Source organism: Varanus komodoensis, unplaced genomic scaffold (assembly GCF_004798865.1).
Source record: "Varanus komodoensis strain SLA01 unplaced genomic scaffold, ASM479886v1 scaffold7_3, whole genome shotgun sequence".
Classification (NCBI taxonomy): domain Eukaryota; kingdom Metazoa; phylum Chordata; class Lepidosauria; order Squamata; family Varanidae; genus Varanus; species Varanus komodoensis.
In genome coordinates, this window is record NW_025336480.1 from 15,994,238 (window position 1) to 16,007,828 (window position 13,591).

The 13,591-nt window shown below is 50.4% G+C and overlaps 1 protein-coding gene across 4 annotated transcripts in view; it reads right to left on the reverse strand.

Annotated features, from left to right (window-relative positions):
- MGAT4B (alpha-1,3-mannosyl-glycoprotein 4-beta-N-acetylglucosaminyltransferase B) overlaps window positions 1-13,591 on the reverse strand; it is a 91,657-nt gene that overhangs the window by 1,403 nt on the left and 76,663 nt on the right. For 2 of the 4 annotated variants that reach the window (XM_044454490.1, XM_044454491.1), the window contains exons 9-14: window positions 13,337-13,467; window positions 9,366-9,473; window positions 7,024-7,217; window positions 4,935-5,013; window positions 4,173-4,260; window positions 627-739 (exon numbers count right to left, since the gene is read on the reverse strand). In XM_044454490.1, coding sequence (XP_044310425.1) covers window positions 627-739; window positions 4,173-4,260; window positions 4,935-5,013; window positions 7,024-7,217; window positions 9,366-9,473; window positions 13,337-13,467 — 713 coding nt within the window. The other 2 variants (XM_044454492.1, XM_044454493.1) reach the window with 2 other exon arrangements.

The window sequence follows — 13,591 nt, forward strand, 5'->3', positions numbered from 1 at the left end:
CCATCCAAAGTGGGCTGTAGCTTCTAAGAGGATGAAGTAAGCAATGGTACGTTCTGCCTCTTGGCTCAGTGACCTTTCTAGTGTGTGCCCGTTTAAGAAAAATGAAAAATAGAAGTGGTCCTGTGACAGAGGCTGCCAGAAACCTACCTGTGGCTAGCCTGGGTCAATTATTCTATTGCCCAGATTTATTTCTGAAGGCAGGACTGTGTTGAGCAGGGGCTGAACCCTCAGGGCTCACCATCACGGATGCCTGCGTTGGGCCACTGGGCAGCTTGGCACAGCAGCCAGGTGCTGCTTTTAAATGTCCCACTTGACCCCAGAGCAACACCACTTCAAGAGCTTAAATGCTGTCAGCTGGAGAGGTTACTGGCCTCTAGTGGGTGCCTCGTGAAGGGCCCTGTCAGACCTGGAGCCAGCCCTGATTGCACAGAGAGTCTTTCTAAAGCATCCCAATGACTAATCCTTTTAAAAAACATTTCAGCCTAGAAGGAGGCACTACTTCCCGGTTCCCATTCCCTGTCGGGATGAGGCTGGGAAATCTCTACAGGCTGCCATGTCTGAGCAGATTAATGGAAAGACGCTGCGGCAATGAACACACAAGCATCTCCTCCGAAAAAGCCCATTACCTCACTCAAGATGATCCATACAGGAGAGTCCGTCTGGATGGTCAGTCGTATTGCTTCCAGGGGCCCAAAGGAAGGGTCCACTTCTCCTTCAGCAATGCCCTTCGAGAAGGAGCCTGCAGGAGGACAGGAAAGACAACTGCAGGAAAGCTCTCGGTGACAGCAGCACCACTGCACTCAGGTGCCACCCTGATGAAGGGGGCCGTGCCCAAGGACCACTTAAGGGCAAGCATCAGCCCTCAGAGGAGCAGCACAGGCTCCGGGACCTTTGCTCTCGAGCATGTGGCTCCACAGGGTGCAGTTCATCAGCCACTTGGTCCCTAAGCCATCCTCTCCTCCCTCTCAGGAGACATCAACATCTGGAGCTGCCTAGAGCTGGAATCCTTCAGTTTAGATTTCATAGGACCGCCTGTAAGGGGGGGGGGGGTGTTCATCTTTTAAATTGCCAAACAACACTCCATAAGGCGGCCAACTGCATCTAAGCCTGTTAAAGTAAACAACACCTTGCATGAAGACACCCAACCAGATTTTCGAGTGATGAGTATGTTGCATCATTAGAGTGGCCTCGCAGTAGGTTACCTACCTGTAGGTTTGCTTGCTGTCATCGCCCTAACTAGGGCTGGCAAGGCTGGCATAGTAAAGTTAGCAAGCGGCAGCCATGTGGGATCTATAAATACACGCCGCGTTCCCCCGTGATAGCCTGTCACACACTGCCAGTGCCCTGCTGCTGGCTCAGCACAGATGTTTAGACTAGGGGCCACCCAGTGGGCTCAGCTCCCCTGTGCCGTTCCACCCTCTGACTCAGTCATACCGGCCTCTTCTTTTCCAGCAGCTACTAAACACAAAGTAGAAAGAATGACTTTGCAAATGAATTATGCCCTGTCACCCCCGCAGCTCAAGGTTTCTGAAAAGGGAACATGATCTTGCCCAAGAGGAAAGATGTAGCTTTTATTAAAACCTGCAGCGTAAGCACTATCTGGCTGGTCCTGGGAAATATAACCATGATTCCTAGTGCCGTATATCATGAAAAAGCACCAGTCTGCCCCAGTGTTGCTTGCCATGAGATTTCCGGGGAAAGAAAGAACCTGTATGCAACATTCCCCTCCACCCAGACCATGATGGCATCAGAACTGCGGCTGCACCAAGACCTCGGTGAGAAGTAATGGGAGGTTATGGGCAGCAAAGGCTGTGCAAATTTATCACCCATCCCCATCCTGAACTCCAAAGCTGTTGCGTGTGTGTTTTTGCAAAGCCTCAGGTGCCCAGTAGGTGGCGCTGTTTCATCATATATAACACTCAGGGCTAACTCATTCCCACTGTGGTCCTTGTGTAGAGGCATCCTAGCACAAGGGGGACGGGCTGCAGGCCAAGAACCCCTCCATATTTTCTGATGTACAACCACATTCCAGAAAAATATAAGTGGTGACCTCCAAAATGGCCCAATCAGACTCCTTGGGCACAGAAGGTTGGCTGATCGTTGGAAGAATGCATATGAAAATCCAGAGGGCTGAGGAGCATGCGATGGTGCACTGTAGAAGAAAGCATGGCTGCTTAGCTGGCACACTGAGCAGGCAATATTTAGTTGCAGATCCCACTTTTGAAGGGCACTATTTCATAAGGGTTTTCAGACAACAGCACTGAACAGGAAGCCAAGGCAAGACGTTGGGTGCTGAGCATTCTTACATCATCTCCAAGGCAAAATGTTCCGTAAACAAGAAGAAACAGCATTCTTGCTGTCCCTCAGCAGTTTACATGTGATGCAGGGAAAAATGCAGAGACTGTCTGGGGCTTGGCATCGTGCTACCAAGCCCTTCGAGTAGCTACCAAGGGCAGTAAGTTCCAGTCCCCAGTCAAGCACATGAAAGTGCTTCAGAAGAGCTAGTGCAGCGCCCTCCGAGGCCCTGGTGCTCACCCCTGAAGACTCTCAGGGAGAGGAGCAGGACTGGGACAGATGCGCAGACCCTGAGCAGCAGGCCAGCTGTGGATTCGCCCCACCCTCCTTTGGACAAATGCACACAGACCAAAGCCCTGAAGCCGCCCCTTTTACTTGTTCCAGGAGAATCTGGCTGCCCAGAATGCTGTTTAACTAGCCATTAGAGGAGGCCCAAAGCCTCACCCCACCCTCTCGGCTGGGCCCAGAGCAACGCCTCAATGTTTGTTCCAAGTAGAGTAGAAAGAAGGTGCTGAAGACTACACAGAGACGGCTTGTGGAACCCTCTGGAGGAAAGCGAAGCGAGAGGACATGGAAGTCCGGGCTCCCAGTCCACCAGCAGTGCCTTCCTGCATGTAGGACATGCAACCCAGAGCTGACTTGAGCTACTGATCAGCCACTTGACATCAGAATTAGTGGAGTGGTATACAAGAAATAGCATGCAAATAAAAGAGGCAATAAAAAGACATTATAAAATACCACTCAGAAGTTATGTAGTCATGACTCAGAAACATTTGCCCAAAAAGAAAAGTCTGTATCAAATGCTGAAAACAAAGCAACATGGGCGCAAGTCCAATCTTGGCTGGAAGGGTCTTCCATAGGCAGCACACACTACAGGCCACATGCCGGGGGTTCCTATGCTGATCTTTGACCCATACTGACCCACCAGGACTCTGGGATGCCTCAGGGAGATGGCGTAGCCGAGGGGCTGAGCCTTTGAGATAATCCTGTGCCGCTTTGCCTGACCGTTCCTGCGGACAGGAAGACCCAGCCCGCAACCAGTGGACAACCAGTTCCCCTCAGCTCTTCTTAGAATGTGGAAATGGAGTTGCGTGGCATGGCACCGGAAGCTGCCCAGATAGACCAGCAAGACTGGCCTAACGTTTCTGCCACAGACTAATACAGCACCAATCCTGAAGCCTGTATATGGAGGTAGGTGCCCTGATTTCAGTGGAACTCATGTTTCATATCTGTGTGCTTAAAATCAGAACCTGAGAGAACACGGACATGGTCACCAATGCAAAGGCCAACCCGGATACTGGAAGGCCAACCTAGATGCTCTTCCAATCCCAGGGCTGGCGCTTGTGAAAGTGTGCATGGCCCCAGACCACTCGGGGAGCAAAGCTTTTAGGCATCACATTTTCCCCTGAAATTAAAAATGGAAAGAGGAAAGGGGAAAAAAGACTCCACTGAAATCAGTCAAGGCATTTTACTACTTCTTTTTCACTCCTCGGGATGAAACCGGAACCGGAACAGCAAATGAATTAGTGGAATCCGTAGTCTGAGAGTAAACAGGAGCAGGGTGCTGCCTGGGTCCTTGGCTTTGTCCAGTCCACTGGGCCTCTGCAGTGCTGTCTTCAGCACTTGCCTCTGCGCCACGTTCACAAAGGAAAATCCACCCAAACCGAGCCTCAAAGACAATGCAGCCACAAGCAACTTTTGACCCTTGGGCAACGGCAAGGTGGCAGGAGCGCTCGGCTGAGCAGAAGTGGCTCGCTCAGCTCCCCAGGCCTCCTCTGCCATCACTCTGTGTCATAATAGCGTTGGCTGAAGAGCAACATACCCAGCACATTATCCAAAGCCAGCAGGCTACTGTTTGCCCCGAACCAGCAATTTACCTATCTGTATGTAGCCGTCAGATGTCCTGTGGTACTTGAAAGCTGTTGCTCTTCCCTCCTGCAGGGCTTCCTTATCTGACTGGAGACTCTGTGCAGGGAAACAGACAATCTTTCCAAAAGGCCGGCCACACGGACCTAGACAGCCTGCAGCGAGGACAGCTGGAACCTCTCTAACCATCTCGCTCCAGGCCATTCTTACGTTTGCAGAGGCAGAAGCATACTCTCAAGTGCAGGGCTGCTAGAAGACCATCTCTGTGCTTTTTCAGGACCCATAAAAGACTATTAAACTTTGCCTGGTAAGGATACCATTTCTTGCCACAAGTGGCATATTTTAAGTAGAGAAGGAGCGAGCAGCCTCACTTCTAGGATTTGGCATCTAAACGCAAGAATGTAACGGCACAGACTCCTCTGAAGCCCCCTCAGTAAGCCTTTGACCCCAAACTGATGCTCCTGAAACAACATCCAGCAACACAATAATGAGTATCTGGGTCATAATCTCTGAGCAACATATGCTGCCTTTGCAATTCTAGGGCAAGCAAGCAAGCCCTGTGGAACCATGAAGCTGCCCCGCTTGCCCAGAGCCGAAGGGCCGCATCCTGGCCTCACTTCACGATGGCTATTTGCTTTGGAGTGCCTCGGGACTGGAGCCAACAACTGGCATTCAGGGGCTCAGCGAAAAGCATCTGCTTCGCTTCGCTCTCTCAGCTCTCCGAAAGTTCACCCATAAAAAGGAGGGGGCAGCAGAAAGCAAAAAAGTCTTACATCGAAGGGTAAAACTTCCACTGTTGTGTTGAAGAGTTTGTCTTCGGGGTGTTCAATGTTGCCACTGCGGAAGAAAAACCTGTGGGACAGGAACCAAAAGTGACTGGGAGGATTTGCAAGGGATGCATTAGCACATGAAAGTACCGCAGCAGGAAAGAATTTACCAAAATGTCTGGGGCCCAACAGGTGGCTCTCCCAGCAAGAAAGACCACTTGGAGCGAGACAGCTCTGAGTGCACAAACAACCAATTACAGATGGATTGCTGGATTGCGCTTGCAAATTATGCACCCCACACTGCATTTGAATGAACGTAAGTAAGAAGCACAATTATCCACTCCTGTGGAGAACACAATTTGTTGTTCAGCTACACCAAAATGGAAGATTGAGTTATTGTGCATGCATTCCAATGGTAAGGACAGAATCAAGGAAGGATGAAGACATGGGAGATATTCACATCTCTTAAAAAAAAAAAGGCAAACTCTCACGTGGATGCTCTGGGAAATAAAGTAGACAGATGGATTTCCAGAGAAAAATTTCCCCATAATTCCTGGAGGCAACTTTACAGTTATAAATAATGAGCTAGATCCAGCATAAGCCTCCAATCCACAAGACACCTTTGATGCAGTGAAGGGTCCTGCTAGTGGAATCCAGGAAACAGTTACCTTTGCTGACTCCCTAGGGCTCCCCGTGTCCCCTGCCAAATCTGCCCCTGGAGATTTGCAGAAAACTGGAGGCAGTGACGAGGGGACCTGCAAAACTGGGGGGAAACAGCAAAAACTGCATCCATTCCTTTCCATCACTGTGTGGTTTGAGTCTATCTCTGCTCCCAGAATGTTCCTGCTGACAGAAAGGAAGCTGGATCCAACCCACTGACCACTCAGGAGGAGAAAGGCTACACCTCCCAGGCCAGGATCAGAAGCCAGGTGCCACAAATGAGAGGCAGCCAGGCCCAGTGAAAAGCAAAAACTCCTTTATCTGCAGCAATATATATCACTAAAAGCTTGGATCCAGGCACAGTTATACTTTGTGCAGGCTCTCTGGAATCAGACGCAGTTAGGATACTCATGACTAACTTGTCCAGATTATGTCAATGTGTCTGACTAAATATGGATCCAGCCCAAAGAGAACGGTCCCCTTTCTGATAGCTCCAAAGCATCCGTTCAACTTGCAAATAAGGGGAAAGTCCACAGAAAGGCTGTTGGACTCGAAGGAGAGGAAGACATAAAAGATGCAGCGGCAGCAGGTGGCTGGCCAGCATCCAGGCAATGCCAGGGCAGGGGCCCCAGTCGGTGCAGCACTAGGAGCCTTTCGGCCCTGTCCGGCCATTCTTGGCCCATCCCACCTCACAGGCGGGTTGCTCTGAAGATAAAATAAAGAGGAGGACTATGCAAGCTGCCTTGGTTTCCTCAGAGAAGGAACAAGGGGGGGGGGGTGTGAATGCAATGCCACAACAGCAGCAGCAAAGAGAGCAGCACATCTCGTGCACAAGAAGGCAGTGGGGGCTTTCTGCACACGAGTGTCCAGGGGAGCCCTCAGGCTGCCTCTCCCAGCGCAGGGCCATGCCGCCCCTCAGCCTGCAGCCGCGCACTCCTGGGGAGCTGAGCCCTGCCTGTGAGGCGCCTCTCTCTTACAGGGGCCACTGATCAAGGGGGAATGAAGAGTCCCACGCCGAGGGGCCCTGGCCAGTCTGGCTGCCCCCCTTTGAGCTCGAAGAGCCGGTGCATGTGGTGCCTCTGGCAAAAGCAGCCTCTCTCATGTTCCAGGATCTGGGAGGGCAGGTCTTGCCTGGCATCATCTCTTCTGGATATGCTGACTGCTCTCCTGCACATTTTTTAGAAGGTGGAGGAGCCTCTTCCAAGGTGGCCATGAGGCCCATAAGGCAGGGAAATCCAGACAAGGCCAGCATCCCTGGAAGTGCTCGAATCGCGGCTGCAGACTGCACTCAGGAGCCCAGCAAGGCAGCGAGCGAGGGAGCGAGCGAGGCACAACCAGCATCACAAATGAGCTCTGTTCTGGCTCGGGAGTGGCGAAAAATGACTTTTAGGGCTTGACTGGGCGCTCCCCATCCGCTGCTCCCACACTTACTTACCGTTCAATGCGGAGTGGCTTAAAGAAGCGGAAGCGAATGAAGTCACCTGCTGTGGGAGTAAATGCCCAAAAGAAATCTTCCCGCAGATAGGCTTTCTCCAGAGAGAAGTGTTGGTAGGTTTTCAGACTGGTGCTCACTTCTGCCGGAGGGTTCACGTGCTCTTTGCGAAGAGCCTGCTTCCCAAAATCTTTGTCCTGAATGCATGAGATGAAAGTGAAGCAAATTTAGTTCGATATGTAACTGATCCCAGTTGCACCTTTGTGGGAAATACTCTCATTCTGAGGGCTTGGGGAGGGGGCATGAAGTAAGAGGGTCATGCAGCTTTGCTCCCGGGCCTCGCTCTCCTGAGAGGTGAACCACATCCATTGACAACGCTGCCACCCAGCCTGCCAGGCCGGCACAGCCTCGCTTCATCTTCGGCTCCTTTGGCTCCAGATGTTACTCAAACCACATGTGCATCAGGGCTCTTTTCTCTTAAAAGGCCCCAGCAGAAGTGCTAAAAGACACCTGCCTCCTTGCGTGGTGGCCTTTTCATCTCTACCGTTTACCTCCAGAGAGAAGCGAGACCAGTTCTTCTGATGCAAGGTGCAGCTTGGCCTTTAGAAGCCCTGAAGATGTAAAGAATGCTAAAACTTTCCTTTGGAGGCTAGCTTTCCACTGCCAAGGGGAAGCAGGTCTGAGTCATTTCTAGTATTTAGTTTTATGGGGTGGGGAGTGCATGTATACTTCATTGTCATTATAATGGATGCGGCTTGCCCTTTGCCCTTCAGAAATGCAGGCTTGAAACAAAACTAAAAGCAGTCATTGAACTGCTGAGCCCACTCCACTAAACAACAAGAGGGAGGGAGGGAGGGAGGGAAGGTAGCTCAACAGTTTTCGGATGTTAAAAAAAAGAAAAGCAGCTGAGGAGCCACCCTTGGAATGTTCCTGGTAGAACATCCTCCAATCACAGAAACATCAAAGGGACTGTGATTCTCGCAGTCAAGTCTCTGCGAGAGCAGCTTCCCTTTGCACAGCCTCGCTGTTGGAGGCACACGGCTGCGCTGAGGCTCTTCACGATGCTGCGGCACGTAGCTCGGGAATGCTTCCTGGCCACTATTAATCAGAGTTGATCGCTGCCATGCTCCAATTCCCTTGCCTCCTGACCTGATGCCTCCCCTTTCCTTCCAAACCATTTGCAATTTCTTCCACGCTCCGTTAGCAAAGCATCCACTCCGTCTCCACAGCACAGCCCAGCTGACCTGCCTTCCCCAGGGAATACACCTGCATGCGAAAGCACCTGCTTCCCTTGCCTAAGCCATTCAGGAGCCATTACCTTTTGCATACACATCTGCCACACAGAGGCACACCTCATGCTTGCATGCATGCGCGCATGCACACTGCTTGTCCACAGGCCCCCCACTCCAGTGCAGAGTGTTTTCGGGCTCCTCCACCCAAATCTCAAGCCGAAGCCGGCATTATCCCTGAGGGGTTCAGGAAGGGAGAGCGAAGCACGACTCCCAGTGGCCAGAGCATGAGATTTCAGTACCTTTTACTGCCCCTCTCTTACTAGCAAGCATGCTCCTGCCATTTCCAAGGACTCTACCCTGCCTCCTCCGAGAGCGCAGAACAGCCTGCAGCTCCCAGGCAGCCTCCCCTCCATTCACAGGGTAGCTTCAGAAGTGAAACTACAGCAAGAACTTGCACACTTCCTCTTCCCACACCAGGCTGCGTCTTCTTCCCAGAGCCAGTCTCTGCCTCTCTAAAGCCTGCTTTCCCCCACCTGCCTGACTCCCCCTGCCTGGCAACCAAGACACAAACACCATCACAATGTCCTGCTTCCAGGCTGACAGGATCATTCCCGCCGGTGCTCTGGACACAGTGCCATAATCTAGGCAAAGCGTGCAGGAAGCACAGCCCAGGGCAGGCCTCTGTGAGCTCTTAGTCACCAGGTTCATATCATCATGGAGGCAGGGAGGGAGGAAGTGATGGATGGACGGGAGGGAGGGAGGGAGGGAAGCCACCGTGGCTGCTGCTCCCTGCCCCACAAGTGCCAGTCGTGTGCATAGCTCAAGTAATGGCGGACATGAGAGGTGCCTGACCAGCACATGTGGAGTGGGGAGAAGAAGGTGCCACGGCTTCCTTTCCTTCCCTGGCTTGGTCAGGCAAGCGCTGGACCCAGGTCTCCAGGACTCGTCTGAGACAAAAGCGCTGTGCTACTCGGGGCAGTGCCGCGCTGGTGGGTGGCGGGCTGCATTCCTCCCAGAGAGGCGCTTGAGCTCGCCGAGCTGGAAAGACCGAGCCCGGCCACACACGCCTCCGCCACTGCCCGCATTTGCACGGCCACGGCATCACCTGCCCACCTTCAGCTTCTGGATCTTCCCGGCCAGGGAGGAGTGGGTGCCTACATGCTGGAAGAGTGAGGGCTTGAACCGGATCCTCAGGTTCGCCTTCTGTCTGTCGCAGTGTTTCTGCAAGGGTAACAAAGCACAGGAGTGGCTCAGGATTTCGGCTTCTAGCTCGGGAGGAAGAAACATGAAATGGGAAATAGGCTAGTTAATCAACTGCTTTCGCTTCCAGGTGCCTTCGGGAGAACCATCATTTTTCAGTACACAAAGTGTGGTAGAAATGGCTTGAACACGCACTTGCTGAATGGTGCAAAATGTCTGACTAGATGCTAAATCCTTATGTCCGATGTGAAGAAGAAAACGCATTTCCTGCCCTCAGAGAAAATACCTCAGAATGCTGTAAATACGTGTTATTTCAGACATTTCTATAACACTCTCAAACAGGCTATCGTCATCTGTCCCCACACTGGTAAAACAGCCCAGTTCAAGGTGGGCCACTGCCTTCTCCTGACTCATAGCCCAACAGGCATGGATGGAGCCCAGCGGTCCGGCTTTGGTGCCATCATGGATGAGTTCATCCACACAACCAGAGCCCTCAAAAAGGCCTTCTTTAAGCTGGGCTCAACTGAGCCCTGCTGCTGGACTTACCCCTAAGCAAGGGAGGTGGAATTTAGGCTCAGGGTCCTTGTGGAGGGAAAAGAGCCTAGCACTGAAAATACGGGCACACGCGCAAGCACGCCCGGCTGCTTGAGGCGGGCACAACTCTTAGCATTGTTGACACACTGCGGGCTGTTTGCCTGCAGCTGGAAGTCGAAAGCATGGCTCACCCTCTAGCAACACAAAAGGGTCTGGCTATGGCGAAGGGGAGGACAGGGGGGCTCTTAGATACCCACATGGTGCAATCTTCCGGCTGGTGCGGGGAGTTCCAAGAACATGTCGCTAGTACTGGATCAGTTAAGAAGCTGTCAGAATAAATGATGACCTCCCTGCTTACTCGATGGTTCATTTTCAAAATGCAGCCTGACTGACTTCCTTTGCAGGTGCCTCCTTTGCCTGGCTGCTTAGCTTCTACCCAAACTGGAAGTAACAGGGGGCAGACAGTTCTGCTTTTACAAACAGTTTGTATTGTAAAAAGAGGAAACAGTTTGATCAATGCATGATGGACAAGTTAATTTACAGCATGCTAATTTACAGCATCATTTTAAAAGATCCTTTATCTTGCTCTAACATGAGGGCAAGCTTGAAAGATATATTTGTGTATGAAAATGTGCGTAAGAGATTTATGAAGAGCAGAGAGGCATCAGAAAGAGCATTACTGGCACTGCTAAGAAGTGTCTGAAGTTGGAATATGTAGAGAGCAGCGGCTTTTTGCACAATTACTACTGATATCCTTTTGAATTTGCAACAGGTTCTGGCATGTTTTCTGAACTTCCACTTTCCCCATCACAGAAAACTGTATTCCTAATTAAAGGGGCCCAAACATCCTTGTGACTGGTCTAGGCAGAAGTCTTGTGCCATTTCCCTTCCTGTCCATCACCCGCCCCTCCTCCTCTGTTACTGGTGCTGCTTTTTCTCTCTTATAAACTTTTAGATTAATGTCATTGAACCCTCATAATTGATGCCATTGAACCCTTAATTCTCTTGCTAATTTGTTTTACTAGAAACTAAGGCTGCCTCTTTAAGGAAAACCACTATTTATTATCTCTTCTCAAGGTCATCCCCCACCTTTGGTCTTTTATGACACAAACTATAAGTGCATTAAGGTGAATGAAGAAGTGATCATGCACTGTCAGCCGTTATTAAGGGGTGGGTGGGTGGGGATTAAAAGCGTGAGCCTGCAACTTAATGAAAAGGAAATGCCTGGTGTAGTATCAAGACAGCACTGGCCTGAGCAAAATGAAATGGGCCATCACAAGGTCGCCCTAACTCTGGAAAGCATGTCGCTTGTTCCGGGATCTTTCTTCTCAACTCTCTCCTGTCCCACTTGACCCCACTTTTACCCAACCAAATATCCCACTTTGCTTCCTCTTCTCATTCTCTGTGGTGCAGCATACTTAGCAACTCACCCCTAGGAGTGGTAGTTTTCATTTTTAGCACCAAGAACTATGAACTTTGAAAAAATCCTTTTTATTTGCCTGGCATTTTAACATTTAAATATTTAACTAGTTTTTAATGGTCATGCTTAGCCACATTTTATCTTATTTCATCTTATTTCATTTTATTATGCTTGTTGTATTGGTTCTGTTTATGTATTGTTATGTTTAACAATGTCGTAAGCCGTCCTGAGACATTGTTAAGGATGGGGTAAAAATACTGCAAATAAAATAAATAAATAAATAAATAAAGGGAACCCTTAACTATAGCACCCTTCAGCTAGGAAAAAAGTGGTCAGCCTACAAAAGGAAGTGAAAGTGACAGAATTCGGACTTCAGCAGAACTCAAGCTTCCCTCTGTCTAGCTCTGTTAAGCCCAAGGAAAGCAACGTGTTACTTATGGGAGCCGTCTGGAGTCTTGGCCTCAACAGAGCTGTGCATCTGATATGTACAGAAGGTCTCACGAGTGCCAGGCAGCTACAGGTGCTGAACTACACACGTGCTTTCCAGGCAAAGAGAACGCAGATATCCAAATCAGGCAAAGCATCAGCCACAAAACCTCAGGTCAGGCAAACTTTCAGTCACAGAGATAAATCCTATGAGTTACGAATTTGATTTTACACAGCAGGATTTGTAAGAGAAAAGTTTGTTTCCAAAGGTTGTTGTGCAGAGTTAATCATGCAAACAGTGGGAGATGGAGCCAGAAATCCACGCTGGAACTAGGCTACATTTTTAAATAGACAATGATTGAGAAGCTCACAGGATCCCCTGCAAAGAGCCAAGAGGGCAGAGCAAGACAAGTGAGCCTGGACACAGGGTGACATTGAAACACCGCTCCAGTTTAAAGCTTTATAAATGAGAAAAGGCACGAGCAACAACTTGTCAGGCTGGCACTGAGCAACACAAGGCAAATCCCAACCTGGCCTCGCTCAGAAGGGGGATGCCCGCCTTCCTGTTCTGAGGAACGTGCCAGCTGCCACACCTCAGGCACAGGCTGCTCACCGCTCCTGAAGACAGGAAAGCCAGCGTCGAAGAGAGAGGAGTGTCCCAGGGACACACACATCACTCCCCTGCCTTTCTACCTTCCACACCGGAGGCAGAAGAAAGCACCAATTCACCTCTCCCGGTGAAAAGCCACGGACATTTAAGGCCGAGTCTGCCTCTGGCAGCCTCAGGAAGCAGGGAGCAAGGCTCTGTTTTCCGTGGGGGCGGCACGGGGGGGTGAACCTGCAGACCGCATGCAGCGCACAGGACTCCAGAGCCATAGTGAGCCAAAGCTGTAGCCGGTTACCTTCCACAGCAGGAGCAAATCACCTGCCACCAAGTCGCCTTGCCAACTACTGCCCCACCGTAAGTACCTTTGCCCAGAAGGGAGCAAACCTGGCGATTAATGTCAGAACAGGTGATATGCTGCTGCTGAAAGTGGACTGTTCAAGACAGCCAGCAGCAGATTCTCAATCTGGCAGTAAACCTGATAATTAAAACTACTCAACACTGTTGCAGGCTAAAGATTCAAGTGAGCTGCTCCCTCCTGGCTACCAGAACGATAAAGTGCGGTTGATGCATTTAACCTGGAAGCAGTTTTGCCTTGAAGCAACGCAAGCCACCCCTTGCCATGCCAGCATCTTTCCCACAAAAGGAGCCCTGGAGCTGATAATGACTCCCAGTCTCCCTCTGGCCAGAATGATTCATCAGCAACTCCAGAACAGACTCCCACCTATCTGAATAAAACTTTTAGATTAACTCGAAGGGATTACAAAAAGACACTTCCTTAAAGTGATTATTGCAAAAGCCCTTGAACAATCTCCCATAATTTCGGCACTCCCACTGTGAAAATACTCTTACATGAAAGGGTAGAATAAGAACATTTCTTCTAACTAGGGATTGACTTACTGCATCTTTTTCTGGGTTGCAGACTTTTACCCAGAGGATATGGTCGAGGAGCCAATCAATGGGTTTGTCCTTATAGAACATGAGTATGAATTCCACAATCAGACTGAGATCCAGTGACTTGAACATCTTCCCTGAAAGCATATTGGAAGCAGAAGAGAACAGGGAAGTACAATCATGACCTGCTCCAACATTCAAGATGAGAACCGTACATTGTGCCGGCATGAGAACCACCATCCCTTGATCATGCTGGGCATT